The 27804-nt window shown below is 47.1% G+C and overlaps 1 protein-coding gene across 1 annotated transcript in view; it reads right to left on the bottom strand.

The window, feature by feature from the left end:
* Positions 1-13283: 13283 nt before the first annotated feature.
* GRIK3 (glutamate ionotropic receptor kainate type subunit 3) overlaps positions 13284-27804 on the bottom strand; it is a 243622-nt gene continuing 229101 nt past the window's right edge. The window contains exons 14-16 of the mRNA XM_066639080.1: positions 17459-17681; positions 14908-15158; positions 13284-13863 (exon numbers count right to left, since the gene is read on the bottom strand). Coding sequence (XP_066495177.1) covers positions 13669-13863; positions 14908-15158; positions 17459-17681 — 669 coding nt within the window. The 3' untranslated portion in view covers positions 13284-13668. The remainder of the gene's footprint in view (positions 13864-14907; positions 15159-17458; positions 17682-27804) is intronic.

Genomic DNA, 27804 nt, shown 5'->3' with positions numbered 1-27804 from the left:
AAATCAGGTAGGAATTGATCATGTCTTGGTCAGGAATTTTTGGAAGTCCGGAAAGAGCATTAGAGCCCAATCTTATCCAATTTGCCAGTGCTGATGCCAATGGGGCGTGCACTGCTTCCTGTGTTGGGAAGGCAGTCTCAGAGGCCTCCTCAGGACAGCATTGCAGCTGCACTGGTGCCGGAACATTGAATAGGATTGGGCCCTTAACCCTTTCCTAGCTGGTGCATCTCTAGACAGTCTCCCTGCAATTTGGTTTCACTGGCCAAAGCACACATAATGGAGCAGTGGTGTCACTAAGGTTTACGTCACCCCGATGATGGACCTCCTTCTGTGCAGTTGGCCCTTGATATCCACAGGGGATCAGTTCCATGAACCCCAGTAGATACCAAGATCAGCAGATAACACAGGCCTACAAAACTGAGGGTCAGAAAAGTTTTTCCCAATCTTTATGGTGGTGGTTTCCCAATCTTCCTCAGGAAGCTGCTTGAACCATTCACCAAAGAGGCTATGCTGTGTCTCCAAAACTACATGTGATAGGGCAAAACAGATGCCATTTTTTGAATCGGTACCCCAAATATACCCAGTAATTGGTGCAACGTTTAAGGAAGCAAAATGTGTGTTGGCCTGTGTAATGAAATCCGCTGAGGGTCAGAAGGGCCAAGGTTCCAGTGCCTCAAAGCAGTGGCAACACTAGGGTTTGCAGCACCCGGTGCGGGAGGTCAGCATGACACACCTCCTCCCATGTAGAGGGTGGGGCAACACCCTGGGCAGTGGGCATGGTGATGTACCATTACCCCACCCTGCTTTTTTTGGTTATAACTTTTGATAGAATGGAGATACTTCAGTGTGGTTTGTTTCATTGCATTATGTATGGAATTAGGCATTGATTGATATATAGCATGATGGTAAATTGATGATTGGTATATTGATGGTATATTGATGATGGTATATTGATGATTGATGATATATTGGTATATATAATGATTGGCATTTTCAGCCACACTAGACGCTGTTCCAGAACCACCATTCAGAGCACGATACCAGAGTCTTTCAAGACTGAAGGTTGCCAACAACAGCATGATGGTATTATCAGAAAATACCAAGTTCTAAAAAATTTTGGCCGGTAGTGGTGTCACCCTCCTGTGCACATCACTCAGTGCAGCCCGCAGCCCCCCAGTGACGCCATTGCCATGGAGACACATGTCAGAGGGAGAAAGAAAACAGGCTGGCATATAACACCATCCTTAGATGGTGTTAGAAGCGGTTTGACCTTGCAGAAGGCCATTTCCTCTGTTCCTATTTGCCAAGGAGAAAAAGTTCACACTCATGTCAATGATGGTTTCTCCCTCTACCCTGGCAAATAGCAGCAGTGAGGGGCCCCTGTTCAAACTGAGTGTATGTGGGGAGGGGGAAAAATTGATGCCCCCCATGTTCGGAATCCACAGGGAGCCCTTGTTCAACTTCTATTTACCAAGGAATATCAGGGCCAGTGACTCATTTTAACATCACATGTAACATAGGTCTCTAAATGCGGCGGGGGGAGCGGACATAGCCCAATCCTATCCCTGGCCCCAAAGAGAGATGCAGCAGCACCCAAGCCTTCATTGCATCCTAACCAGGAAAGGAGGCTGCCGACGAGCAATTCGGAGTAAGGGAGCATTCACTCCCTTGCCCCGGGTAAGACTCAGCACCTCCAATGGGGCTACTCAGCCTTGCACCAGCAAAAAGGTCTGGCACAAATCCAAGTATACCCATGTTGGAAAATCAGCAGATATGTAACTAGGGCAGAGTTGGAGGGGCACATCCCCCAGGTGTTGTGCCAGAGGGGCACATGACTGCCCCTCAGGCTCCATCCTAAGTGGTGACAGCTGTTCCTTTTCCTGTGGATGCTCCTCCATAGGAGAAGGAACAGGGCCATGAAGCTGCCACAAGTAGCACCCCCTCCTCCGGGGAGAACCCAGAAGTAACATCACAACATCACAAGACATCACTGACCTGGGTGCTGGGGCAGAGAGTTACGCCTCTAGAAAACAGACTCTGGAAGAGAGATAGGATATGGTGGGAGGCCATTGCTGCCATTCCCGAACCCTTCCTGAGACGGATTCTCCCCAGCCCTGTTACCCCCCACCCCCATTCCTGCAAGTTCAATGAGGCAAACTGGATGCCCACACAGGGTATTCACAGCCACTACATGATGTCTAACTAGCCTTTTCTTAAAGACCTCCAAACACCTTCCAACAGGCATGACGTTCCACTGCTGAACAGTGTGTACCATCAGGAGATTCTCCCTTGTGATTTAAAACCATTTGTCCTAGTCCTACGCTCCGGAACAACTGAGAAAAATCTGCTCCATCTTCCACATGATCGCCTCTAGGATATTTATAGATAGCTACCAGGTCACCTCTCAATCATCTCTCTCTCTCTCTCTCTCTCTCTCTCTCTCTCTCTCTCTCTCAATCTTTCTTCACAGGATATGGTCCCCAGCCCCCTCACCATCCAAGGCACCCTGCTCTGGATCTGCTCCAGTTTGTCCCTCTTAAGAACAGAAGGAGGAAGAGGAGGAGGCCCACTGGATCAGGCCAAAGGCGCATCTAGTCCAGCTTCCTGTAACCCACAGTGGCTCACCAGATGCCTCTGGGAACACACAAGACCACAAGAGATCTTCATCCTGTTGCCTCTCTTGTGCATCCGGCATTCTGAGGTAGCCTATTTCTAAAACCAGGAGGTTGCACATACACATCATGGCCTGTATCCTGGGATGGACTTTCTTCTAGAAATTCATCCAATTCTATTTTAAAGGCATCTAGGCCAGACATGATCATCACATCCTGTGGCAAGGAGTTCCACAGTTTAATTACATTTTGGGTAAAGAAATACCCAATATCTTAAATTGTGGCACCCAGAACTGGACACAATATTCCAGGTGGGATCTGAGTAAAGCAGAATACAATGCATGGGACGACATGGGGCCAGCTGGAGAAGAACTCTACTGTCAGGCTGCTAATGGGGTTTCATGACTCCCAGAATGTTGTTAGTCCAATATTATTGAATCTGTACTGGCTCCTAGTCTAATTTAAAGTACTGTTTGTTGCCATTAAAGCTCTACACAGCTTGATACTGTGTGGTATTTAAAGAATTGCCTCCTCCCATATAATTCTGTTTGCCCAGCACTAGTGTAGCTAAGGGAGTGCTGGGGGTTACCGGATGCCGGATACCTTGCCTGAGGGGATGTCAAGAGATCTTCCAGATGTGACTGGAAGTGCTGTTCAGTCACATCTGAGAGGTTCTAGGAGGCTGTTTTTTGCCTCCAGAAGGCCTTTCGAGGCTCTGGGGGGGGTGTATGGGTGGTATGGAGGGGGTCCCCAAAAATAATGTACCCCACAGGTGCCTGATGCCCTAGCTATTGCTCACTGTTGCCCACTGAGATCTTTGAGTGACATTCTACTCCTCTGCATCTCACAGTGCTGTACCTAAGGGGGTCGAGGGGTGCAAATGCTCCTGGATGGCATGGCTGGGGGATGCTGCCACCTCCCCCAGTTGTGCCACCCCAAGGGCTGCCTGCACCTGCTACCTTCCCATATGGAGGCATTTTAAGGGCCAGAGAAGGTGCACTTGACTTCCCCTACCCTCAGAATGCCTTCTAAGGCCCTCCAGAGTGCCTTAAAGTCACTTTTGGTTTTTCAGGAAACAGAGGTGACATTTTACGGTCCTCCAGAGGCCTTAGAAGGTGGGGGATGGCACTTCCAGGTTTGCTCTGGGGCAGTACGGTGGTCAGGACTGCTGCTGGTGGTACAAAGACTTGTGGTGGCCAAACTCAACAATGCCTCCCTAACTCCGAGATCCATCTAGAACCCTCTCTAAGCTGAGGATGTCCATCCTGCTTCAGTGGACCTTCCAGGCTGGTTAACTTGCTCCCCCTGACTTGTAGCTTTGCCGTTCAGCTCTGTGGCCTCTGTGTGTGTGTGTGTGTGTGTGTGTGTGTGTGTGTGTTTTCTTGCTTTTGCAGTTAACATCTTTAATTTTCTTCATTGTTGGGTTTGCAAATGTCTTTTTATTGTATTTCATGGTCTGCATCTTCTGTTCCAGGCCCCATTTGGGTAAATAAACCTGAAGGTACTTGTGATCTGTGGTGAGAGAAAGGGAAGGTCTGTCTGCTTTCTTCTTTCCTTCATCCTCAGTCTTCAGCCCTTTGGGCCTGTTCAGGTCTTCCATTTGCTTTTCAGGGCTAGCCATATGGAACAGCTTCAGATATGCAAGGCAGAAGTACATGGCATCTGACACACCATTTCAGTGCTGGGAGGACTTGGGCAAGTCCTGCACCCTGTCTCTGCCAATCCTGCCACCTCCTGGTCCTGTCCCACCTCCTGTTCTGCCCCTTCCCTGCCTCTGTTTCACACTCACACGCCACTGTGCTGCTCAGCACTGCACTTACCTCCACTGGTGGCTGCCAGCACTGCTTACATGTAAGCAGTCGCAAACAGGCTTTATGGCACGTTTGCATGGCTAGTACCGTCACAGGAGCTGCTGCACTGGGCAGACAAAATAAGATATTTCTTTATCCAGTGTGTAATTAGCCTGTGGAACTCCTTGCCACAGGATGTGGTGATGGCATCTGACCTGGATGCCTTTAAAAGGGGGCTGGACAGATTTTGGAGGAAAAGTCCATCATAGGTTACAAGCCGTGATGGGTACCTGATTTTAGAAGTAGGCTACCCCAGAATGTCCAGTGCAAGTGAGTGGCAGCAGGAAGCACTTGTGGACTTGTGTGCTCCCCGGAGCATCTGATGGGCACTGTGAGATACAGGAAGCTGGACTTTTGGCCTGATCCAGCGGGGCTCTTCTTAAGTTCTTATGTTCATTGGTGCTAGAGCTAGTTAGGATTATGTGGTCAGGCACAATCGCTACTTAGCCCCCCTGTCTCCCTGTGATAACTCTTGCTTATTCATTCTATTTATGTCCCATCTTTCCCCTCAAAGGGCACCCAAGGCAACATACAAAAACATTAAAATACATATAACAAATTATACAATGCATTAAAAAGTATAAAATACATATATAATACAATGTAAAAACAAATAACCAGTGGCAAGCAGCAACTATAAAAACCATTGGTCAGTAAGTAAGAAAAACTACCAAACACCAATCTCCAACCAGATGACATACCACTAGACAGAGCTGTTGGAGTCCAAGGGCACCTGCCCCAGTGCATGATTGCCCCCAGGCTCTACCCTAGTAACAGAGGAGGTGCTGGCAGCTTGTGTATCCTATACCTTCTCCTCTGGAGGCCTCCAGTGAAGGAGTGGGGTGCATGAAGCCACCAGCACCTCCTCCATCTGGGGAAAGCCCAGAAGTGGCAGAAGTAGCACAAGGCAGCCACTTTCATGTTCTCCCTTGAGGAAGGGGCACTTGCTGTGACCATTTCGCACAGCCTGTTCCTTCTCCTCTGGAAGCTCCCAGCCTCAACAATAGAAGGGACTGGGCATGTGAAGTGGCAGTGAGCACCCCCTCCTCCAGGGAGAACCCGGAACTGACATCACAACATCACAACATCATGATGTCACTACCCCTGGGTGCCGGGGCAGTCCGTTATGGCTCTGTCCCTAGAGTTACCTTGCTGGGTTCAGAATAAAGTCTTAAAATGTTCCCAGAAGGATTCTGGAGCAGTTCTCAACCTGAAGAGGGTTATTTACAATGCAGGTACCTATCAAGAAGACCTGAATGGGCCCTTATCCACCATCTTCTCTCTGTGGTGGCATATCCAGGAGGGTTTTCTCAAATGACCAAAGAAGATGGACTAGATAAGGAGGTCCATATTAAACAATGTATCTGTGGAACACAAAGCCATGGGAGGGGGATAGACACACACACAGACACACACCTTGGAAGTATTTTTTTGTAGAAATTCTTTTTTTATTTAAAATTTAAAACAATATTACCTCATCATACAGCAAACTGTGCACTTTGATATATCACAGTGTCTTAAAAAGGAAAATAATCATTTTTTTTCTTTTAAAACTTTAAACGCAATTTTTTTTTAAACTTTTTTTTTTGGAAATTTTATTTACACCTGCCTAGAATGATCTGCAAGTAACACAGTTACTATGAAACCAAAATTGTTACAAAATGTTTACAAAAAACTATATTCATAGAAATTTCTGCACATGTCCCTGAATGGCGCAGAGACCAGTTCGGTTGGTTGTTGAGAAAGATATTGAGGGAAGTTTGAAACAGAAGAACATCAGGGCAATTGGCAATGCTCCAACTTTACTTGTGGTCAGAGCAAACAGACTCTCCTCGTGCAGGGATCGGATTGTGTTTGTTTTCTAGAATGGAATAAGTCTTGGTGACTAAACAGTGTGACCTTGTGTGGTTGTGAGAATGTGTGTACATGTGTGCATTTGGACTTGGTCTCACACAGCCACTTCACAACTTTGTGTCTGCCTGACAGTCATAAGCTCAGAAACCAAAATCAGGCGGTACCCCAAGAAGCCATCTAGTCCATCCTATTGCAAAGCCACAAGGAAAAAAAGGTATACGCACCAAGTACCTCAAGGCAGCACATTGGCTCTCAGCTGCCTTGGTACATGCTGGCCATCAGGGAAGCAAACTGAACCATCTTTTTCTGGAACTTTCAGGGCACTGCTCTACCCAAAGAACTGCAGCTTCCCACCCCCCCTACAGCAATGCCTTCGATGGAGAAGCACCTCCAGCTCCTACAGATTTTGTCCTGCTTCAATTGGCTTAAAAGCAAAATCAAAATATTACCTTAAATAACCCCCAAGCCTTAGTACATAAAATAACATTGCTGGTTCTAGCTAGCACTTTGCTAGTTCACCAGGTCATTGCTGGTGGCTAAAGCTAAGTGACACGTCTGGCCACTCAACCCAGGATCTGGTCTTCAGCAGTAGCAGCTCTGTAGCCCCCAAGACAAGGTGTGCTTCACTCCTGCTACATGCTTGCTCTCATGTTCCAGTTGAAACTCCAGTTCAAGTCTGGTTGCCCTCTTCATTCTGAGTTGTCACACCTTTGGGCTTGCTCAGGCAAAATCTCCACTCATTAAATATAATGCACATTCTGAAATGACTAGGTCAATCTAGAAGACACATGTATGAAAGGGAACAAGGGAAAAACATAGCTTTAAAGCAGCTTGAAAACCCAATAAATGCTGTTGGACCAGGGCCGGTCCATTCATGAGTTCTACTGAGGTGGTCGCAGATGGCAGACTGGTAACCACTGCCCAGCTCTGTCTGCCTGTCTCTGCCATTCCTTCTGCTGCTTCTCCCTGGATTCAAAAAGGAAGGGGATCAGGGTAGAAGAGGGTGTATGGAGGAGAGTGGTGGTTAGAGTGTCTCAAACTCTAAAGGGACCCAAAAGACACCTAGTCCAACCTCTTGCCTGTAGCGGCAGATCCTCCTAGAGGTGCTTCCCGTGCCTCTACTTACTGATCTCCAGTGAGGAAGAATCCACCACTTCCCTTGTCAATCTGTTCTGCTGCCAAACTGCCCTGTCTATCAAGAATTTCTTCCTGATGTCCAACTGGAATCTCCTCTCTTGAAATTTGTACTAGATCTACTCTCAGAAAACAAATTCATTCCTTCTTCCGTAGGATAGCCTTTCTTCCACTATACTCTCTTATTTCTTTTGGGCTCCAGGAAGCAGGAGGAGTAGTGGAGTCCGGTGTGCCACTTGGGAAGGAGGAGTGCCATTTGGCCCACTGCCTCTGTTACCAGGAATCTGAAGCTAGCATTGGACTTGAAGAAAACTTCAGAAACTCGATTGAGCAGGTTTTAAGGAGACAAATTCATCAGGATGCAAGAACATCCAGAATTTTCAAAGGGTTCCGAGATAACTTAAACATTTGTACTGAATCTTTAGAATATCTTCTAAACCCTCTGAATTGCTGTTTGGCAAACCAACTCTAGAAACAACCATGTTTGAAAGAAGTACAGTCCTGATCTAATTATACATTCCTGTTTCCTGGATTTTCTAAAATAACAGTCATTCAACAACCAAAAAGAATTACACACACACACATAAAAAATCAGTACCTCGTCAGTGCAACATTCAATGTCACAGCAATGTGACTAATCAAGAGACCTTGCCAATTAACCAGCATGAGAATTTGACTGAACAGAGGCTGATTAAAATTAAAAAAAATATATAATGAGAGTGAAATTGCCAACTTCTTGCTAGTAGGCCGTTGCAACATCAATTCTAATCTCACGTTTCAAGGCCCAACTGACTGGAAACGGTTGAGAAATGAATTATAGGTTGATGTCCTGGGAAGAAGTTCCATGGACCTCAATAAATTCCAGCTACATTTTTTTTTCTCTCTCTCCTCCTTGCTCTCTCAAAGATATACAGTGGACTCTCCTTATCTGCAGGCCCATGTTCAAAGATGCCAAGCCCAAAGCTGGAGGACCTCAGAACATCTCTTGGACGTGGCTGGTAGACACTTCCGGTCATGGTCAGGAGGTGTTCTGAGGCCCTCCAGCCACGAAATTAATTATCCATGGAATTTGGTATCCACAGGTGGTGGTTCTGAAACAGATCCCCCGTGGATAACAAGGGCCCACTTTACAATTAAGAGCATAATCCTAAGGTGCTCTTCAGCCAGCATGTTTGCGTTTTCTTTCAAGTTGGGGAGTCTGGCGCAAGGATGCATGCCAGCCTCCCTGCACCAGATCCCAGACTTCAGTCGCTAAGTTAAGGGGGGGCGGTGCAGGGGGTTGGGGAGGGTGGCACGAAGGCAGATTGTGGTGAACCAGCACAGGTAGGGGGTGAGACCAGGATTCAGCACTTAGGCTGGATCCAAACCCCTATCCCCGTCCAGGTTGGCCCTCCACCAGGCTGCTCAGATTTGTAACAGCAATTTCACTGGTGCAAATCCAAGTAGCCCTATTGCCCTGGCTACCATGTGACATGAGGTAAGGGGGAATTAATTGGAATAGAGTTGTGTCAAGGATGTGTACCTACATGTCAGGATTTTATAGACCGATCTAAGACAACCAAATGTACAGCTTCTATGCACTGTATGCAACAGACACACTGTAAGGGTTGTACTTATCTACTTCCTTTTAGTCAATTCAAGGGCTGCCGTCCTTCTGGATTTCTTATGGCACTGATGTTGGCAACAAGGGAAGCCTTGGGCACACCCAAAAAACCCAGAGCAGCACCAAGAGGGAGGGGTGCCTTTACATTAGTCACCATCACAAGAAACAACTATCCCAAAGGCTAATTTTCACTTCGGAGATGAGATGGGACAAAATGCACATACCAGCAAACCCAGTAAGTTCTATGAACATTCTCTCCCCGCCCCCATATTTGAAAAAGGAAGATGGGAAAAGAGCAGAAGAGGAAGGATGAACAGAGCTGACATTCTAGCCCACCACTCTTGTCTCCTTTGTTCCTTACTTCAAATTGATAGGGTGGGAGGAGGCTGCAAATTCACAGCCTGTGGCAACTGTCTCAGTCAGCCTCATGAGGTCTCCTCCCAATGAGGAGACCTGTCCTCCTCCCAATGCAAAGAAAAGTTACTTGAAGGGGGAGAGGGATGCATTTCTTCTCCATCCATTTCTCCTGATCGCAAATGCAGGAAGCTTAAGAAGGGGAAGCTTTTCACTTAAGAAGGGGAAAAAAAGATTAGAAGAAGGGAAGGTACGCAGAATTGTTGTTGTGAATTGTTGTTCAGTCCTGGGGTCTTTCAAGCTCTCACCTGAATGCTGGGTAAACCTCTAGGATCTTTGTGGGGCTGCTGATCCTTTCCCTGCTCCACAATATCCTGGCACATTCATCTATAGCTTCTGAGGGACGCTGAACTGTCATGCATCCTCATGGCATGACAGGATCTGGATCATAGAAGGAAGCAGAGTGGTGGAACCTGGGCTGCTGATAGAATGTGTGGGACACAGGCCATAGAAGGATGGACTAGCAGCCCTCGCAGTTTTATGAGCTAACACTAGAGATCAGAATTGCTTGGGTATATGCCAAACCCTGACTTCAGGCCTTTTATTTGTCTGCCCCACTAGCACTTTCCCCAACTAGGTGGGGACTGGTTTGACCCAGAACAGGGGTGTTAAGTGTGTGGTGCCCATGATGATGCCCATGAAAGCTCTTTATCTGGCCTTCAAGCTCTTCCAGCACCACTATCAGCTGCTCTCAGCCTCCTGAGCTGTGCTGAGGTGTCAAGGCTAAAAGGTGGCCCATGTGATAAATGGGCTCTCCCATATCTTGAAAATATGATCAAGATTTGCATATTTTCTCTCCTGTCATTTGTAGTGAATGAGTTCCTAACTGAGACAAAAAGTGTTTTTTTCTGGTCATGACCTGCTTCATGACATCACTTCTTGCTTCATGACATCACTTCTGGTCCTCAGCAGGCACCCTGAATGCTCTTTGGCACTCTGTATGAAATGAGTTTGACACCCCTGACCTAGAACATCACTGATGCCTGAAATTGTGCACCTGGAGTCCCTGTTTAAGAGACGGGGGCTTGCAATGTGCATTGTCACCAGTCAAAATATAAGCTTTGGTTCAATTTGAAGGTGGCTGAACACGAAAAGAGCCACGCAGTTCTCTTGTGCACGTTGTCAGATCTGCCAAGAGCTTTTTCTCTTGGCAGACACATGAATTTTACTGTGCTCAGCGATGCTACAAATGGGAGTGAGGGGGGAAAGCAGCCCCCTTTGAAATGGCAGCTTGAAGGCAGTCTTTGGTTATTTGGAGAGAAAGTTTTCAATCTGAAAGAAAAGACAACTAAGGGCACAAGCCTAACCAGGTCTACTCAGAAGTAAGTCCTATTTTGTTCAATGGGACTTACTCTCAGGAAAGTGTGGTTAGGATTGCAGTCTAAGGTCCCAATCCTATCCAACTTTCCAGTGCCAGTGCAGCCATGCCAATGGGGCATGTGCTCCATCCTGTGGTGGAGGGACAGTCACAGAGGCCTCCTCAAGGTGTGGAGACATTTGTTCCCTTACCTTGGGGCTGCATTGCAGCTGCACTGGTGCCAGAAAGTTGGATAGAATTGGGCCCTAAATTGGCAACTCAGAGTGGGTTATTCCTGCTGGAGGATAATCTAAATTCTTTTAAAATAGTAGGTGGCCTGGGCTGCAAGGCCTGTCCATGACGTCAACTGAGGCAGTTGCCTGAAGTAGTGGAATGGCTGGGGGGGGGCACATTCATCCACCTGCACTCTTCTTCCTCCTGGGATTCAAAAAGAAGGAAATTGATAGGAAGAGGACGTAGAGAGAGAAAGGAGAGCCATGGCTAGAGAGACACTAGCCCACCCGTCTCCTCTCCTCCAAATGTCCTCTTCTGTTCTGTTCCCCTCTTCCTTTGCAAATCCAGGAGTGGCAGAAGGAGTGGTTGGCAGGTCACTGCATAAGGGGGGCATGCCACATGAAGTGCCAGGAGGTTTTGGGCTGGCCCTGTGAGTTGCAGTCCTATGCACACTGGCCTGGAGGAAAGCCCCATTTTTCCAAGCAAACATGCATAGGATTTCACTGTCAGTGGCACACATACACCCTGGTTCATGAAAACCCGTTTCTCCCCCAGCTGCCACTACTGGGCTGGGGTAGCACATACAGGTGGGTCCTCTTTATCAGTGGGTTCAAAACAAGCAGATTTCATGCAGTGTGGTTTCTGATCCTGTGCTGGAGGGCCTCACCTGGCCTCCTTGACATGACTGGAAGCACCTTCTATTTGCATCCAGGAGGCTTTCTGAGACCTGGAGAGACTGTGTGTTGCCTCCCTGGGCCTCAGAAGGCCTCCTGAAGGTCTTAGAAAGGCACTTCTGGTTTTTGATAAACTGGATGTGCCTGTCAGAAGATCCAACCATGGCTTTCATTATCCGTGGATGTCAGTATCCACAGGGAGTCCATGTACAGATCCTTCGCAGATACCAAGGACCTACTCTAGTTTCAGGCAACAATTCCAAATCTCACCCCCCTCCCCAAATTAAATGCTGAAATCTATCTACATCTCCTTATCCCATTCCACTTATCAGATACATTGGTGAAACCAATGTGGTGCTCAGGAATGTCTGGGTTTTGCCAGTGTTTCTCATGGTGACATCTCTGCTAGAGGTCTGCAACTTTAACTTGGTCTTTGTTAACCATCTGCGGACCTCCGCAGCCCTGTGCCTGGGGCAAAGCTTCGCGACGGCACCCCCCACGGGCTGTCGCTCCCCCCGTGCATAAATCTGCTCCCCCTACTTACCAAAGGCTCACGGAGCCTTGCGCGACCTCCACCCACGCCAGAGAAATCTCTCTGAGGTTCCCCGGCGCTATAAACTGTGCTTCCAGCAAACCGGAAGCACAGTTTCTGCCCCCATCGGGAGCCTCAGAGAGGCTTCCGTGGGGTCCTAGTGGCTGGCGCCTGGGGCATTTGCCTCAGTGAAGTCTATGGGAGGTACGCAACTGACGTTAACTGACTTGGAACAAGCAGTGCTGAGATAGCCAGAAGTGGTGATCCCTACTCCTAAGCTACAGGAATCAACTCAAGCAGAAAAAAAAATTTTCTTTGTGGTTATCACTGTCACTCTCCTCCAGTGGTGGCCTTGGGTTTGTGTCATCCAGTGCAGGAGGCCAGCACATCACCCCCATGATGGAGCTCCTCCCATGCAGCAACACCCAGGGCGGTAGGTATGGTGATGCACCATTGCCACACCCCTGCTGGGTTTTTTGGCTATAACTTCTGATAGAATAGAGATATTTCATCACGGTTTGTTTCATTGCATTCTGCATGAAATTACACATCAGTTGATATATAACATGATGGTATTATTCAAAAATATTAAGATTTTAAAAATTTTGGCCAATAGTGGTGTCACCGCCCTGTGTGTGGCCTGCACCCTTCTAGCGACACCACTACTCTCCTCAGGGACTGTCAGGTGATAAGCCACATCCCTCTCCCAATGATTAGTCACATGACTGACAGATATGTTCTCCCAGGAGGGCATGGATGTGCAAGACATCCCTGTGAGACAAATGCATACAGATGGTCTTCTTGATGTGCAGCAGTTCAGAACAGCGCTGAGGTATCAGGTCACAGTTTTTTCTCCTCCAAAGGAGGGCAGTGGCTTGATCATGAGTCATTGCTCAGTCCTCCTCCTTCTCCCCCCCCCCACTGCCCCCGATTCCCACGCCTCCAGTCCATGTTGTCTCTGAAACGTGCTGCAAATGCCAATTCCAGATTCAGGGCTCCACACCAGTCCTCAGCAAAAGTCGCTTTGTTTATTGCCATACTTCTAAAAGGAAGTGTTGGGATTCGAGGGCCTCCCGACTCCTCTCTGCCCTGATCAAGGTGCGCCCTGCTTGGCTGCTTCCATTCATTTGATATGTAAACATCAAGACTTCTGGATGTGTATGAAGGTGTTGGTGGGGGGGGGGAGGGTGAGATGCAAAGAAGCCTGCAGTGCTTAATCCTTGACTGTCCTTTTAAAAAAATCAAACTATAGTCCCAAACTGAAGATATCACAGTCTGTACTCTGAGTTCTGGTTTCCAACTTGGGTGATGGCTGAAGTTGCATTGAAGGCCTGGTTCTCCAAAAGAAAATCCCAAATGTGGCCAAAAGGGTTCTCTCCCTTGCCCTCTTTCCATGACTCAGATGTGTATCCCTTTCCCACCCACATTCAGAAAGCCTCTCTGGAGTTCTCACCACACCTGCCATCACGGGAACACGGGGGTCAGCCCTGTGTTGCAGGTCATGTTGTCCTTGCCGGGTAGCCGCCGATCGTTGAACGTGTGCATGTTGATCACGGCGTCAGTCTTCACCATGACGGGGGGCTGGGGCTTGTGTTTCACACGCTGGTGGCAGGTGAGGGACATTCGGATCTCGTCAGCCATGGCGCTGCAAAAGGAGCGCTGAAAGCAGAGAGGAGAGCAGAGGGGGACATTTTCATTAGATGTGGCATCAGACAGGTTTGGGGTGTGCAATGCCTGTGAAGCTCTGGAGACATGCTACAGTTGCTCTTGACACATGACTCAGCAGAGCTCCAAAGGAAAAAAGAGGTGGGGGGGGTGCCTGCCAGCAGTAAGGAAAAGAATACAGACATGAGGAGGCAAGGCCCAAAATACCTCCTAGTGTGTTTCCAAATTCCTGGAAGGGGAGTGGTTCTTCCTCTCCTCTAGTCCTCTAGTCTAGACTAATCTAGTCTAGACTAACTCAGTCTTCCCTGGGTTCTGCTGCAGGCATTGTGCATTTGGGCAAACAGCTGACAAAGTCCCTCCACTTCAGAGCTGGACCGAGAACCATGGTTTAACTCTGGTGTACAAACCAGGAAGTGATACCAACTTCAAACTGTGTTTTGACTTCACAGCTTATAAGCCAGAGTTATATCAGAGATGCATGGCATGGATCTCATCAACTGATGTGCCAGGATTTATACATCACAGCTCCATGACAGAGCTGAAGAGTGAGTGAACTGGAGTGCCGACTTGTTTTGTGTACCCAAATGAACTAAACATGGTTTGTTGGGTTGTGTCAACTTATTCATCACATATATTTTTTATCACCCTTCCTCCAAGGAGGAATAAATGTGATGAAGGTGTACATAGTTCCTCCCCCCCATCTGTCATAACAACCCTGTGAGATAGGTGAGGCTGAGAGAGAGAGAGAGAGAGAGAGAGAGAGAGAGAGAGAGAGAGAGAGAGAGAGAGAGAGAGTGTGTGGCCGGCCCAAGGTCATGCAGGAAGCTTCATGGCTGAGCAGGGATTTGAACCTGGATCTTCCAGGCCTATGTCCAACTCCCAAACCACTACCCAGGTTCTCAAGTAACTATGAACTGGTTCTGAACCCTGACTATGAACTGGTACATAGCATCTCATATATGTACAAGTGTGTAGCATGGGACAGAATCAGTTGAGGGTAAGAAAGTGGCTTGCAGTGATGCTGCTATCCATCCATACCTGTTCACGTTCTGCTGTTTTGCGCAGTTTGTAGATGAACTCCACTGTGGCCACAAAGACGGAGAGAACAAGCCCAGCCGCCAGGACAATGAAGAGTCCACCAATGTTCTGGATCCCAAGAGCACTGGCTTCTTTGTTCTCTTCATCTGGGCAGCCGTTGCCTCGCCACCATTTCTCCTTCATAGTGTGCAGCTTGGCCTCTTCCTGGAGCTGGAGGATCGCAATGGTGATCTTGTCTCTGTACGGTGACCCTGAAGGGCAGAAAAGCACAGACAGTGAACAAAGTGTGAGATTCTGAGCCCTGAAAAGCTACTATAAATCATGCACATCTACCCTCTTGATCTTACTGTGTCTAATCTACAGAGGGCCCTTCGTGTCCGTGGAGGATTGGTTCCAGGACACCCCCTCCCATGGATACCAAAATCCACAGAGGCTGGAGTCCCGAGGTGGGGATAAGGTCATGGTGCCACAATGACTTACTGTGAGGTTGTGCTGGGCTGTCCGGAGATTGTGCTGGGTCCACAGTCAACTCCTTTGGCCTCCCCATGCCTCAGAACACCTCCTGGACAGGAAGTCATTTCTTGTCACTTCCTGGAGGCATTCTGAGGTCCAGGGAGGCCATCTGCAGTGGTTCAAATCTGTCCTGCAGCTACTGATGGCCCACTGTATTCTGGTTTTGCTTCTCGTTGTTGGGGAGCAAGGAGCTCTGTAGGAGATTGAACCCTGCTCCCCAGTTCCTGTGAAGCTTTTCCAGTTCCCTCTTTGTCTTCTGAGGGGCTGCCCAAACACCTTGAAGTTATCGGTACTAGAAACTCAGTCATCTTTTAAAAATGAAAACTGAGACACTTACAGCCCAATCCTATCCAGGGATGGTGCACTGGATGCAAGGACCACTGAAGAGGCCAGTCAAGAGAGATGGAACCAAAATGTCACTGCTACATGATCTCCTATGGAGCTCTGTTGCAGGCATTGCTCTGAGGAGGTGCTGAGCGTGTGTTTGGCCCTCACAGAGGGGTTAAGGATCCAGCCACCCTCTTGTCCTGCCCTCCACTCCTTTTCTGCCTCTCCACTGGCAGGGTTCTGCTTGTGGCTGTGATGCTGGTAGCATGTGGTTTTCTGGCTACTGCACCCACAGCTGTCAGCAGCAGCTGGCTGAGGGGCTCCTGTGATGGTGGGGCTGCTGTATTGGAATCACGTAAGATCTGGCAAGGAGGTAGATGTGGTGTCAGCAGTGGCCCCTTTAAGGGTAAGGCCTGGGCATCCAGCAGAGTGTGCTGCACAGCTGCAGCCACTTGAAGGCAATAGGGCCCTCAGGGATATAAGGAGCACCTGAGGCAGGAAGGGTTTGTGGGTTGTAGAAGGAGTGCAGGTTGGAGAGGAGACTTACTGACTTGGCTTATTGACTTTGGAATCTGACCTTGGACTGTGACTTGGCTTATTGACTTTGGACTTTGCCCTGGATACTCTGACTGACTTTGTGACTAATGGACTGACTAATGGACTGCTGGAACAGACTGCTGGAGACACTGGATTTTGGTGTGTGGCTGCTGTGCCCAAGACCTGCTGAGGACCAAGGGGCTGCTGGCAGGAGAGAGGACCTCTGCAGGTTGAACAGATGAGCTACCCTGGAGGTGGGGTCCAGCAGAACTGCAGGGCGGAACCAGGGTCATTTGTTGGGGGAAAGAAGGGGAGCTAATTTGCTTAAAGTGGGCATTATTCTCCAGGTAGAGCTTGGACTGGGAATCTGGCAAAACAGCTGCTAGTGTGCCTGGCGGCATGCTGGTACTTCCAGCCATAGGAGTGAGTTGTTAGCAAGCTGAATTCTCTGCTAAGTGCCATATGCTGGAAGGTTTCAGCGATCCCACCAAATCCTGGCACAGTTAAATCTTTGGCCAAGGCTGGCATCAGAAAACCCACACAGTGCAATTCCATGAATTGAACTCTAGACATTATCTGCTTTCTCAAAAGGCAACTGGAGTGTGTGTGGACCAGATCTGGATCAGGGCCATGGTGCAGGAGAAGGGGAATTAAATTATTTGCCCCTGTGTCAGTTCCCTGGCTTAAGTTGTCCACCCTCTCCATCCAGAGGCTGATACCAATCATGGAAGGGAAAACCCTTACAGGCACAATTTATGCCCATGTTTTCCCTTATATGGCTCTAAGAAGCTGCAAGAGGAATGTTAGGAGAAGGACCGTAGGAAGGAAAAGCATTAGATTCTCCTTCCACCCCTTAGGACATGGCCCACAATCTGGCTCAGCGCATACTTTCTCCCTTTCTCAGAATGACATGGTATGACCTGATACCATGCAAAGAAGCTGATTGGCATGGCTTGAGGGCTTATCCAGGAGATCAGTGCAACCAGCAGATTCAATATCCCTGCAATGCCTTTTCTGGTATTAGGGGAGAATCAGTCTCTTCTCTTTAATGTAATGAGTAACTTGCTTTCCTGCAACTCAGAGAAGACAACATTCACCAGGGACTCCACTGAGCACTGGCAGCAGCTAAACATGGCTTTAGATGGCCACTGCGCTATTGTGCCCTTCTCCTTACCCATAGGGGTGCCGATCCCATAGCCCTTGGAGTCAATCAGTCCCCCAATCTGGGTCAGGTTGCAGTTCCTTCGAGTGATGTACTCAATGGTGGTGGACTCCATCAGCAGGGCGTAGTCCGAGGTGAGGGTGCGCTGGATCCCTTCTTCGTTATTCTTCACGAGAGCCGAGGACTTGCTACTCATGAATGCCCACATTTTTTCGAAAGTCGAGATCCTGGATTTCTGACAGGGCAGTCCCACAGAAAACAAAAACCAGCGAAGGCCATTTATCCTTTTGGTAATAGATGGTGCAATGTCAAGATAATCCAAGTGTGGACAGGGAAAGCTCTTTACAGTTTTCTTACATCTCTGCTCACACCGAAAGCATCACAAAATCTCCTGCCTGAACTTCTGCAGCTGCCTTCTACTGGCTCATATCCCCGGTACATCTAGCTCAGGCTTTTCAATGTGGCCCACCTTTATGAGGATAACTTTTCCAAGCACCAGCATTACTGCCAGAGATAGCACCTATGCACAAGAGTGTCTGGCTCACCCCACATATGCCCTACCTCCTCCTTCCCCAAACCATGCCTTTTGTGAAGGGACGGGCAGCTGCACAGTCACATCTTGCCAATGGTGTTCCACTGCCCCAATGGTCTCCACTTCTAACAGGGTTGGGCCAGACAGGGCAGAGCCACAGCGTCACCACAGCACTGGGACCAAGTACCATTTGCCATATGTATGCTATTGTTAGTGGTACAAGCACTACTGGATGAAAAGCACAGGTCTGTGCTGATGGGCAGGAGCTCTCCAGGATTTCAGGTGCATATTTTTTCTCCCTGAGCCTTACCAGGCAGTGGTTCCCAAATTTACTGTGCTCAATGCACCCTTCTTTCACAATGGCCTTCATGGATCTCCTGGGCATTGCCATTTTGGATCACAAAACATCTTGCGCAGTCAAAGAATAGTGGCATCTGGGAAGATGGGTACCACCCATCATCTTGGATAATGCAAGTTCTTGTAAAATCCAAGATGGCAGCACCCGGGAGAGCCAAGAAGGAGAGGCTGCTGGAGACATCCCTGTGAGTTCACTGTGGCACTCTCAGTTTGGGAACCACTGCTGTCAGAACTTGAACCTAGCACTTTCTGCTAACTTTTTACTTCTCAGAAAAATTGCCATTTTAGTCTGTTTCTTTTATTTTGAAAAATGTATATACTGCCCTTCTCCAAATGGACCCAGAGCTCAAAACAACAAACAACTGTTGTGAAGATCAACCAGGAAAGAATTGTAAAGTAGTCATTGCAAAATAGTTTGTGCAATGAAAAAAATAAAAGGCTTCCTAAATAGAAGTTCAGTCGGAAAGCAAAAGCTCCTGAGCTCCTGGCTGGCATCTACTCATTCAATGAAATGATTGAGATTTGGCTCTGTGGCACTTAGAGTGGGAGACAAGAAGGTAATGTTCTCCACCCCCCCCCCCGTCATAATCAAATCTCTCCAAGCCAGTCATAGTTCTCTGCCTAGAAAGAGGGAGGCTTGCCTCATATATTTGCAGGCATTCAGAGAGCGTCCTCATGTCAAACCCGCTGGTTGCATTAAAACCACTGAGGCTGCAATCCTACGCACACTTTTCCTGGGAGTAAGCCCCATTGAATATAGTGGGGCTGAATTCTGAATAAACATCTTTAGCAGTGTTTCTCAAACTGTGGGTTGAGACCTACTAGGTGGGTCACGAATCAATTTCTGGTGGGTTCCCATTCATTTCAATATTTGATTTTTAATATATTAGACTCACTGCTACCATGGTATGTGATTTTGGGGAAATGTTACAGACCTGTACTTTTAATAAGCTACTATGTATATTCTTTTAACAGTGACAGTAAATGGGACTTACTCCTGGGTAAGTGTGAGTAGGATTGCAGCCTAGGATTGTTAAAAATGTTCCTGCTTGATGATGTCACTTCTGGTCATGACATCACTTCTGGTGGGTTCCTGACAGATTCTCATTCTAAAAAGTGGGTCCCAGTGCTAAAAGTGTGAGAACCACTGATCTATGGGATTGGGTTATGAGTTTTTGTTTTAATTCATGGTGTAGATTTTTGTTGCCTTAAAACGGAGACCTCAATCATATTGGTATTAGCTAACAATATTCAATATGTAATGCTATGTGGCTTTTCCAGACAGAATAATTCCTGGGTCTGGGCCAAGAGAAGGAAGCATGGGAAAAATCAGTGGTTTTCACCTGTTTCCATACACTCTTATATTCAGTCTTATATTAACTGAATAAAAGTTATCTGAGCCCATCTAAAGGGTCAGGAATGAACCTAACCAGGCAGGCACATATGCAGGCATTGTGCAGCCCATGGCTTTCGTCTGCTTGTGTGACAGAAGAATAGTTTTGTGAAAAATGTGTTCATGAACAAGGCCTCCATCGGCTGTGGGCCAGGGACATTCCAGGGACATTTCAGATAAGGGAGGATGTTGATGAAGATGGTCAGGACAGAGTGACCTCCTAATTAAGGAATAACTTAGGAAAGACAGGGCCAAGAGCCCAAGAGGGGCTGTACTTAATTTGCTTATGTAAGTTGTTGTTCGAAGGGTATTTAAACCTCACTTGGTTGGGTGGGGCTTTGAATCACTCCGGGACAGCATGGAAAAAATATCCTGCTTGTAATAGCTATAATACGTAAAAGGCAAAGACTTCAAAGAGATTTCTGCCTTTTTATTTTAGCCAATAAGTGGTCAGAGCAAGAACCAAAATTTTTCTATCACTTTCAGATGGTTATGAATGTGATAAAGTATTGTGTGTCACTGTTAGAAATTCTTTGTAGGAAGTGAGCAGAAATCACACTCAGCTGTTGCATTACAGACCACATTTCACGCCACACCATAAACAAAGGAGAACTTCCTGCTACAGGTAGGGGGTTGGACTAGATGACTTCTTCGGTCCCTTCCAACACACAACAATTCAATGATTTTAAGTTTAAAGGCCTAAAAGCTGGGGTATGTGTGTGAAGGGAGGGGGTCATATTCTCACTTATTGCCTTCACAATGCCATAAAAGTCAGTCATGCTTCAACAGAAAGCATCTCCAATTAGGTCTAGGCTTTGATTACATGCAAATTAACTCCCACTTTCTCTTGCCACATCATCTTGGAGAGGGTATATTCTTTCTTTCTTTCTTTTTTAATAACGGTATTAGTTGTCAAATGTCCACTGTAATTGCTTGCCATTAACAGCTAACAGTCAATACAGCAGGCAATTAACATTAGCTTTTGAAGTTAATCAGGTATCTGTCATCTATTGATTTAAGCTCCAAGCAGTGATTGAATCAAAAAACAAAGCATAAGATTTATCCAGTCTCTGAACCCTTTTGTTATGCAGTGATTGGATGTTATAAACATGCTCTGTTTCTAGCAGGCAAATTGCTCTTTAAATGGATTGTTTTGCTCAGATTTATAGGAGTGTCTAACAGAAGCAACTGATGACAGGTAGTCCAGTTGCGGATGTTGACACCTGTTGGTGTCGCATTTCCTAGTAGGCAATCTGCGATGCCATAAGTTGGGTTGCATCACCGGAATGTGAATTCCAGCAGCACAGGACCATGACAGAATTGGCATGTAAGGCTGCAATTCTCCCATTGAATACAATGTGACTTACTTTTGAATCATCATACCTAGGATTGCACTGTAGGAAGACCAACCACTTAACGGCATCTCATCCTAGGACAGGAGTTTCCAGTGTATGAGCCTTAGGGTAGTGGTTCCCAAACTGTGATCCATGGATCCCCAGGGAGCCACAGAAACCAACCACCGGAGCCATGAAATCCTCATGAAAAACTCACCGCCCTATACGATGTATAGTATTGCAGTCCTAATGGGCTACTAATGGGAAGTAGTGGCTAATAGCCCAGTAGTTAAGGGAGCTGCCAGTCAAAAAAGTTTGGGAACTATTACAGCATCGAAGTGCACTCACTGGGTCTCCAAAAGATGTCCCTGATGGCCCCACCTACCCATTCACCCTGGCACCACCATCTTGGACCTCATGAAATCTCATGAAATTTGGGCACCACCCTCTTGGATCTTTCAAGATTCAAGCAAAAATGAATGAAAAAGAATGTGATTTTAGCAAACAGAAGATACTAAACAGGATGTTTAACTGAACTCTATTCTGAATCAAGGTGGGTGGGTGTGGGGTGTGGTTAATGACCACTAATTAGGAAGACCCTCTTTGTGAGCTCCTGAAATTTTAGGACATTTTTTTTCCATCCAACAGTATACAATAGAGTGGCTAACATAAAAAAAAAAAATACATACCTAGCAAGCAAATAGCAAGCAATGATGCTACAACATGTTGGCCAGGAACCATGTTGACCATGGCAAATAGGACAAGAATTGCAGGCAGCCAAATTCATTCCTTGCAGTCATGGCTGAGGAGGCTTGTCTAATAAGGGGTGTTGCAGGACCAGTCACCCAAGCAAACTAATGGGATAGTTTAGAGGCACTGGCAGAGAGCACCTCCCCTAGACCTTTATGTGGTTTCTTTATCATCAACAGTAACTCTCCAGCTTACATTTTTCAATTTCAGTTGATATGGAGAACTGAATTGATTTTCAGTATCTTGAGTCAAGATACTAAATGTTAAGTATTAAACATTTCTGTATAACCACTAAGGCACTCAAACTAAATGCTTCCTTATGCATTAAAAATGCACCAACAGAGACAACAAAATATCCACCCCAAACAACCGAGAACACCATTTTGCAGGATACAGAATCCTTTTGTGTGTTCCCAAACTGCAAACTAAAACAAATTTAATTCACGGCATTTAATTCACGGGAAAGGTTACCATTCCATGCTAAAAAGACTCCCTCCCTCCCCATCCCCCCCTCTCTCACACACACACATACACACACACATAATTGGCTTGGAAGTCTGTGCGCTTTTAGAAGCAAATCAACAGCTCTGTCCAAAAGACACCACATTCTACACAATTCTGTGCACACAGAATTTACACAAGAAGAAGAAATCATGCGGTGTGATGCGGAGTGGGGGATAAGTTTAGATCAGGATTTACTAGCTGATTTCCTGGATGATTTGCACTAGATTCGCAAGGATTTCTGACACCCACTTGTTAAGCAGTTGCTGAGCTATTTTGCACCTATCCAGTCGGTGGGTGTCAGGGTTCTAGTTTAAAAAAAAAGATAAAAAGGCAAGCAACACACACACACTCCTTTGCAAATCCGAAATCCTGCTGGTCTTGGACTGTAATGGATCGTGTGCTGAGTTTGAAGATGTGAGACCCATTAAGTTCACTCAACTTAATCTATGTTATGGGGCTATTGGTAGATAACATGCAAGGTATGTCTTTCCCCCTGAGGTCCTTGGGAAAAGGGTGAGATAAAATGAGAATTAGACTGGCTTTTCTCAGATAGGTCTTTAAATCATTTCTGCCTTTCCAGGAAGAATTTTCACTCCTTTGCTTGACTTGCTGTGCAAAACCAGAATCTATCTCTCTCTCTCTCTCTCTCTCTCTCTCTCTCTCTCTCTCTCTCTCTCATAAAAGTGTTTGCTTTTCTCTGCAAACACTTTTCAAAAAGTGTCTGAAGACAGGTCATTGCCACATATCCCTTCCCCTTTAAAATTAATTATTCGGATTTAATCAGCAAAAAAGAGAGAGGAAAATAGCTTTTCAACAGGGGATAATCCTTTGGCAAGCCATGTCTGTCTCCCTCCCTGCACACCCCCCCCCCATCTCCAGCTTAGGCTTCCCCTCTCATACACACATTTACAATGGGAAGATGCTTTCAAAGGCTCCTGTTTTAAATCTCTTAATTAATTTTCCTCTTTTAAACAGAAAAAAAGGGAGAAAAAAGAGTGCTATCTTGTCTCCTGCTTCCACCAGCTCCCTCAAATTAATTTCTTTTCAATTTGTGGGAATGAATGCAAACTTCTTTCATAGCTTGATGTGAGGGGGGGACTGATGGGAGAGGACGAGGCAGGAGGGCTGGTGACAGTATTTGTGGCGGGCCAAGGAAGAAAATTGAAAACAACTCCAACAGCTGGATGGCTTCAGGAGGTGTTAACACATAGAAAGGTTGTGGGTGGGCTTCTTGGCTTTCCTGGCCTCTCCTTGAACTGGAGGCGTGCCTTTCGGGTATCACTTGATCAAATTCTGTGGGCCCTCCTTTTCTGTGGGTTCGGCATCTGCAGATGTCACTCAATGCAGGTAGCAAACCTGTGGCCTCAAAGACCTCCCAGATGTGACCAGAAGTGCCTTCCAGCTGCATCCTTGAGGCCCTCTCTATGGATTTGATTATCCATGGAAATTTGTATCCATAGATCCCTTGCAGGTATGAAGGCCAACTGTATTGATGCAATGGATATCAATTCCTATCCCAGGCTTGGGGGGAGGGGAGCTGAAGAGGCTGCCTCAAGGGGTGAACTGGCAGGGGGTATTTGCCATCTGCCTTCCCCACCCTGGATTCGTAAAGAAAGAGGAGGAGCAGAAAGGAAACTGTGAAGGAGAGGAGAGACACTCAGCGGACGGCAGTACATTAAGGTGTCAATGTGCCACTACCTGTCTACTTCCAGATTCTGCGCTGTTACCAAATGCTATGCCTGACCTGGCCTGGCACTGCTAAAGTCCTCATGGTATGTGGAGAGGCATGCAGTGGAGGGCCAAGCAAGGACCATTCAGATTTGGGCCCTGCACCTCCTAAGGCTGGTCCTGCCAAAAGCTTTTCTCCAGCTCAGATTTTGAGGAAAGCCAGAAAAGCCAGGGGCTAATAAAGCAGGCATCTCATTTGTGACAGGTCTTTTCTGAGCCCCCAAGGTTCTTTTCAGAGCCAAGCTCAGGAGAACTTCACCGCCACCTCTAACTCAGATGGGAAATCAGATCAAATAATCCGTGCCAGTCTTTGCCGTGTGGCCTCACAAAACCTCTCAGGAAGACTATTTATAACAATGAGCAACCAGCCAACTGTTCTGTATCCTCGCACTTGGGTCAAAAATACAACACCTGCAGGGCACAGGGAACTCCTGCCCTCCCATATCCCATGGCAACAGGAGATGCATAAGGTGCTCACTCAGTGGTGCATGCCCACCAAGGCGTGTGTGCCACTGTGCATTAGCAGAACACAAGCAGTGATTGGAGAAAACCACCAACCCGTTTTCCATGGACATTGATTCATTTGGGTATCTTTGAGCCAGGAGGGGAATTTAGGACTGCACTTTTTTTTTTCTTTGATCTAGAGCAGGAGTGCCCAAATCCTGGCCCGAGGGCCATTTCGGCCCTCAGGGACCCCCAATCCAGCCTGCAAGGAGCTCCCGATCGCCAACGAGCCTCTGGCCAGCCGGACACTCACTGGAGCCCAAGCTGGCCTGACACGACTGCTGTCAGCACATGGGCTGACTGTTCTACCTCTCACATGTGCTGTGGGCCAAGGGCTCCCTTCACAGCTTGCTGTTTCATGTCTGTGAAGCAGCAGCGGCAGCAAAGGAAAGGCCAGCCTTGCTTTGTGCAAGGCCTTTTATAGGCCTTGAGCTATTGCAAGACCTTCATTCATTCATATAAGTTCCACCTCTTACAGTCATTTATGTAAATTTATGTAAATTTATTCAAATCTTGAATGTAAATTAATTCTTTTTTTTCCTGGCCACAGTGTCAGGGAGATAATGTGGTCCTCCTGCCAAAATGTTTGGGCACACCTGATCTAGAGTGAACTTCGATGCCCATGAGAGGTCATGCCAGCTCATCGCAAATTGTGCCTTGCTTGTGGACCACCCCTTGGCATACCATCACAGGGAACAAGAAGATGATCTAGGTGGGGCATTTGGCTCCTCAGTCTTCATGGAAGGGGATATCTTTTGGCAGTCATTACCCATAGTGGCTGAATTGAACCTCCTTGTACAAGGGTAGTCTACCTATAGGGCACAATCCTAATCAACTTTCCAGCATGGAGGTAAGGGCAATGCAACTCTAAGGTAAGGGAACAAACATTCCCTTACCTTGAGGAGGCCTCTGTAACTGGCCTTCAACAGCAGGATGCAGCACATGCCCCACTGGCACAGCTATCTGGTGCTGGAAAGTTAGTTAGGATTGTACCCATAATCAAGTAAGCAACAGGGAAAGAGCCAGTCATACCCCTGGCAGTCTTCTCAGATCTATGCTGGCAAAAGAGCTGGCAGAGTTATGAGGAGTCACATAGGGAACCAGGCAGTAACCGAGGAGGTAAAGTTCCCCCCCCCCTTACCTTCCCCAGCTGGCCTGGTCCACTGCTGGCATGCAGGATACAGCAGCTCCTACACTGACATCCCTAAATCCTGAGTGCCAGCAGGGAATAGGATTGGGCTGTAAGTCACTCAGAATCCATGGGACAACATGGAAAATTGAAAATGGTCATTATAATAATACAGGTCTGCGAAATTGAACGTCAGAAAAACTTTTTTGAAAATTTAGGGTGGTTTTATATGAATTTAGGGCGCTGATCCAGAAGAGCCCTGCTGGATCAGACAAAAGGCCCATCTAGCCCAGCTTCCTATATCTCACAGTGGCTTACCAGATGCCTTAGGGAACACACTAGACAACAACAGACCTGCATCCTGATGCCCTCCCTTGCATCAGGCATACTGAGGTAGCCTACTTTTAGAAGCAGGAGGTTGCACATAACCATCATGGTTTGTAACCAGTGATGGACTTTTCCTCCAGAAATCTGTCCAATCCACTTTTAAAGGCATCCAGGCCAAATGCCATCACTGCATCCTGTGGCAAGGAGTTCCACAGACTAATTACACGCTGTGTAAAGAAATATTTTCTTTTCTGTCCTGACTCTCCCAACACTCCATTTTAGCGGCTGTCCCCTGATTCTGATGTGGTGTGAGAGGGAAAAGAACATCCCCCTATCCACTTTATCTATCCCCTGCAAAATTTTCATTCCAAAAATGGCATCAGTTTTGCCCTATCACATCTCATTTCAGAGACAGGGCATAGCCTCATTAGTGCACAGTTCAAGCAGCTTCCTCGTGAGGAAGCCATGGCGTAGGGCAAAAAGGATGCCGTTTTTGGAATTAGCATCCCACACATACCCAGGAAGAGGTCTAGGTTTTAAGATAACAAAACGTATGTTGGCCTGCATTATTAAATTAATTAATGACCCCATCTTTCCCCATTCCAGGGCAGCTAGGCTGATATCCTGGACTGAAGTACAGTGGAGGAGAAAAGAAGGGGGGCAGGCAGGCAACCCATCAGGTCTGGGTTGGTTTCTTCACCCTTTGCAGGCCTAGTCATTTTGTTCTTAAAAGCAGAGTCCGCCCCACTTTCTTTCCAGGAATTTGAGCAGATGTGAGCTTGAGAATGGGCATTACATCTCACTATGACTGCTGAAATTCGACCACACATGACTAACTCTTTTGATTGCCATTCATGACCCTGATGTCCTGGCTGAATGCCCACTCAACCAAGTGATTTTTTTTTTCTTTTCAAAATTCAATGACAATAGAGAGAAGGTAACTAACTGCATGATAATTGTCATTACCTGTCAGATGTGGACAAGGAGAAAACACACCCGATCAATTATTTACTCCCCTCATTGTTAAGCTGCCTCTTGCTTCACCCCTAGAGAGGTCATTATCAGAGATTACAGACTTGGAGTTTGGAAACAGCCCAGGGCTGTGCCAGGGGTCTTCTCTACACTCACTGGTTCGTCCTCTAAACACCTATTCCCTTGCTGCTATGACTGCATGTTCTAGCATGACCTGCCCCTGCTTTGTTAAAATATGTGCTTCCCTTGTAGATAAATATGAATGAGCCCCTGCCGCTTGCGCTTGTAGGTAAAAAGCAGGTTTGTTTTGCGAAGACCAAACATGCCATAACAAAATCCTCTACAATCAAGGATTTGACTAATTTATTGAAATCAACACAGTATGTAAAATCCAACACACATCATGGTTGGATGCCCACTGCCCCACACCCTGTCCTCAGATCACAGTCCTTCCTGTGTGATCGCCAAAACTCCCTTCCTGCCAACAGCATATTGGCGCAATATGTGCCTAAAACCTGTAGGAAATTTTCTCCTACTTTCTTCAGGCTCCTGTTTCCTTCACCCCACACTCACCTCTTTGTTTTCTCCAACCATCCACCCTCCTTAAATCTCTCTTGCTCCAATCCTATCCAACTTTCCAGCACCAGTGCAGCTGCAAGGCAGCCCCCAGGCAAGGGAACAAATGTTTTCTTACTATGTAGCGGCCTCCATAACTACCCTCCCACGAAAGGATGCAGCGCACATCCCATTAGCACAGCTACACCAGGGCTGGAATGTTGGACAGGATTTGGCCCTCTCTCTCTCCATCCACTGATCTCTCATCACCAT

This window comes from Tiliqua scincoides, chromosome 10 (genome assembly GCF_035046505.1).
Source record: "Tiliqua scincoides isolate rTilSci1 chromosome 10, rTilSci1.hap2, whole genome shotgun sequence".
Taxonomy (NCBI): Eukaryota; Metazoa; Chordata; class Lepidosauria; order Squamata; family Scincidae; genus Tiliqua; species Tiliqua scincoides.
This window is presented reverse-complemented; position numbering and strand designations above follow the sequence as displayed.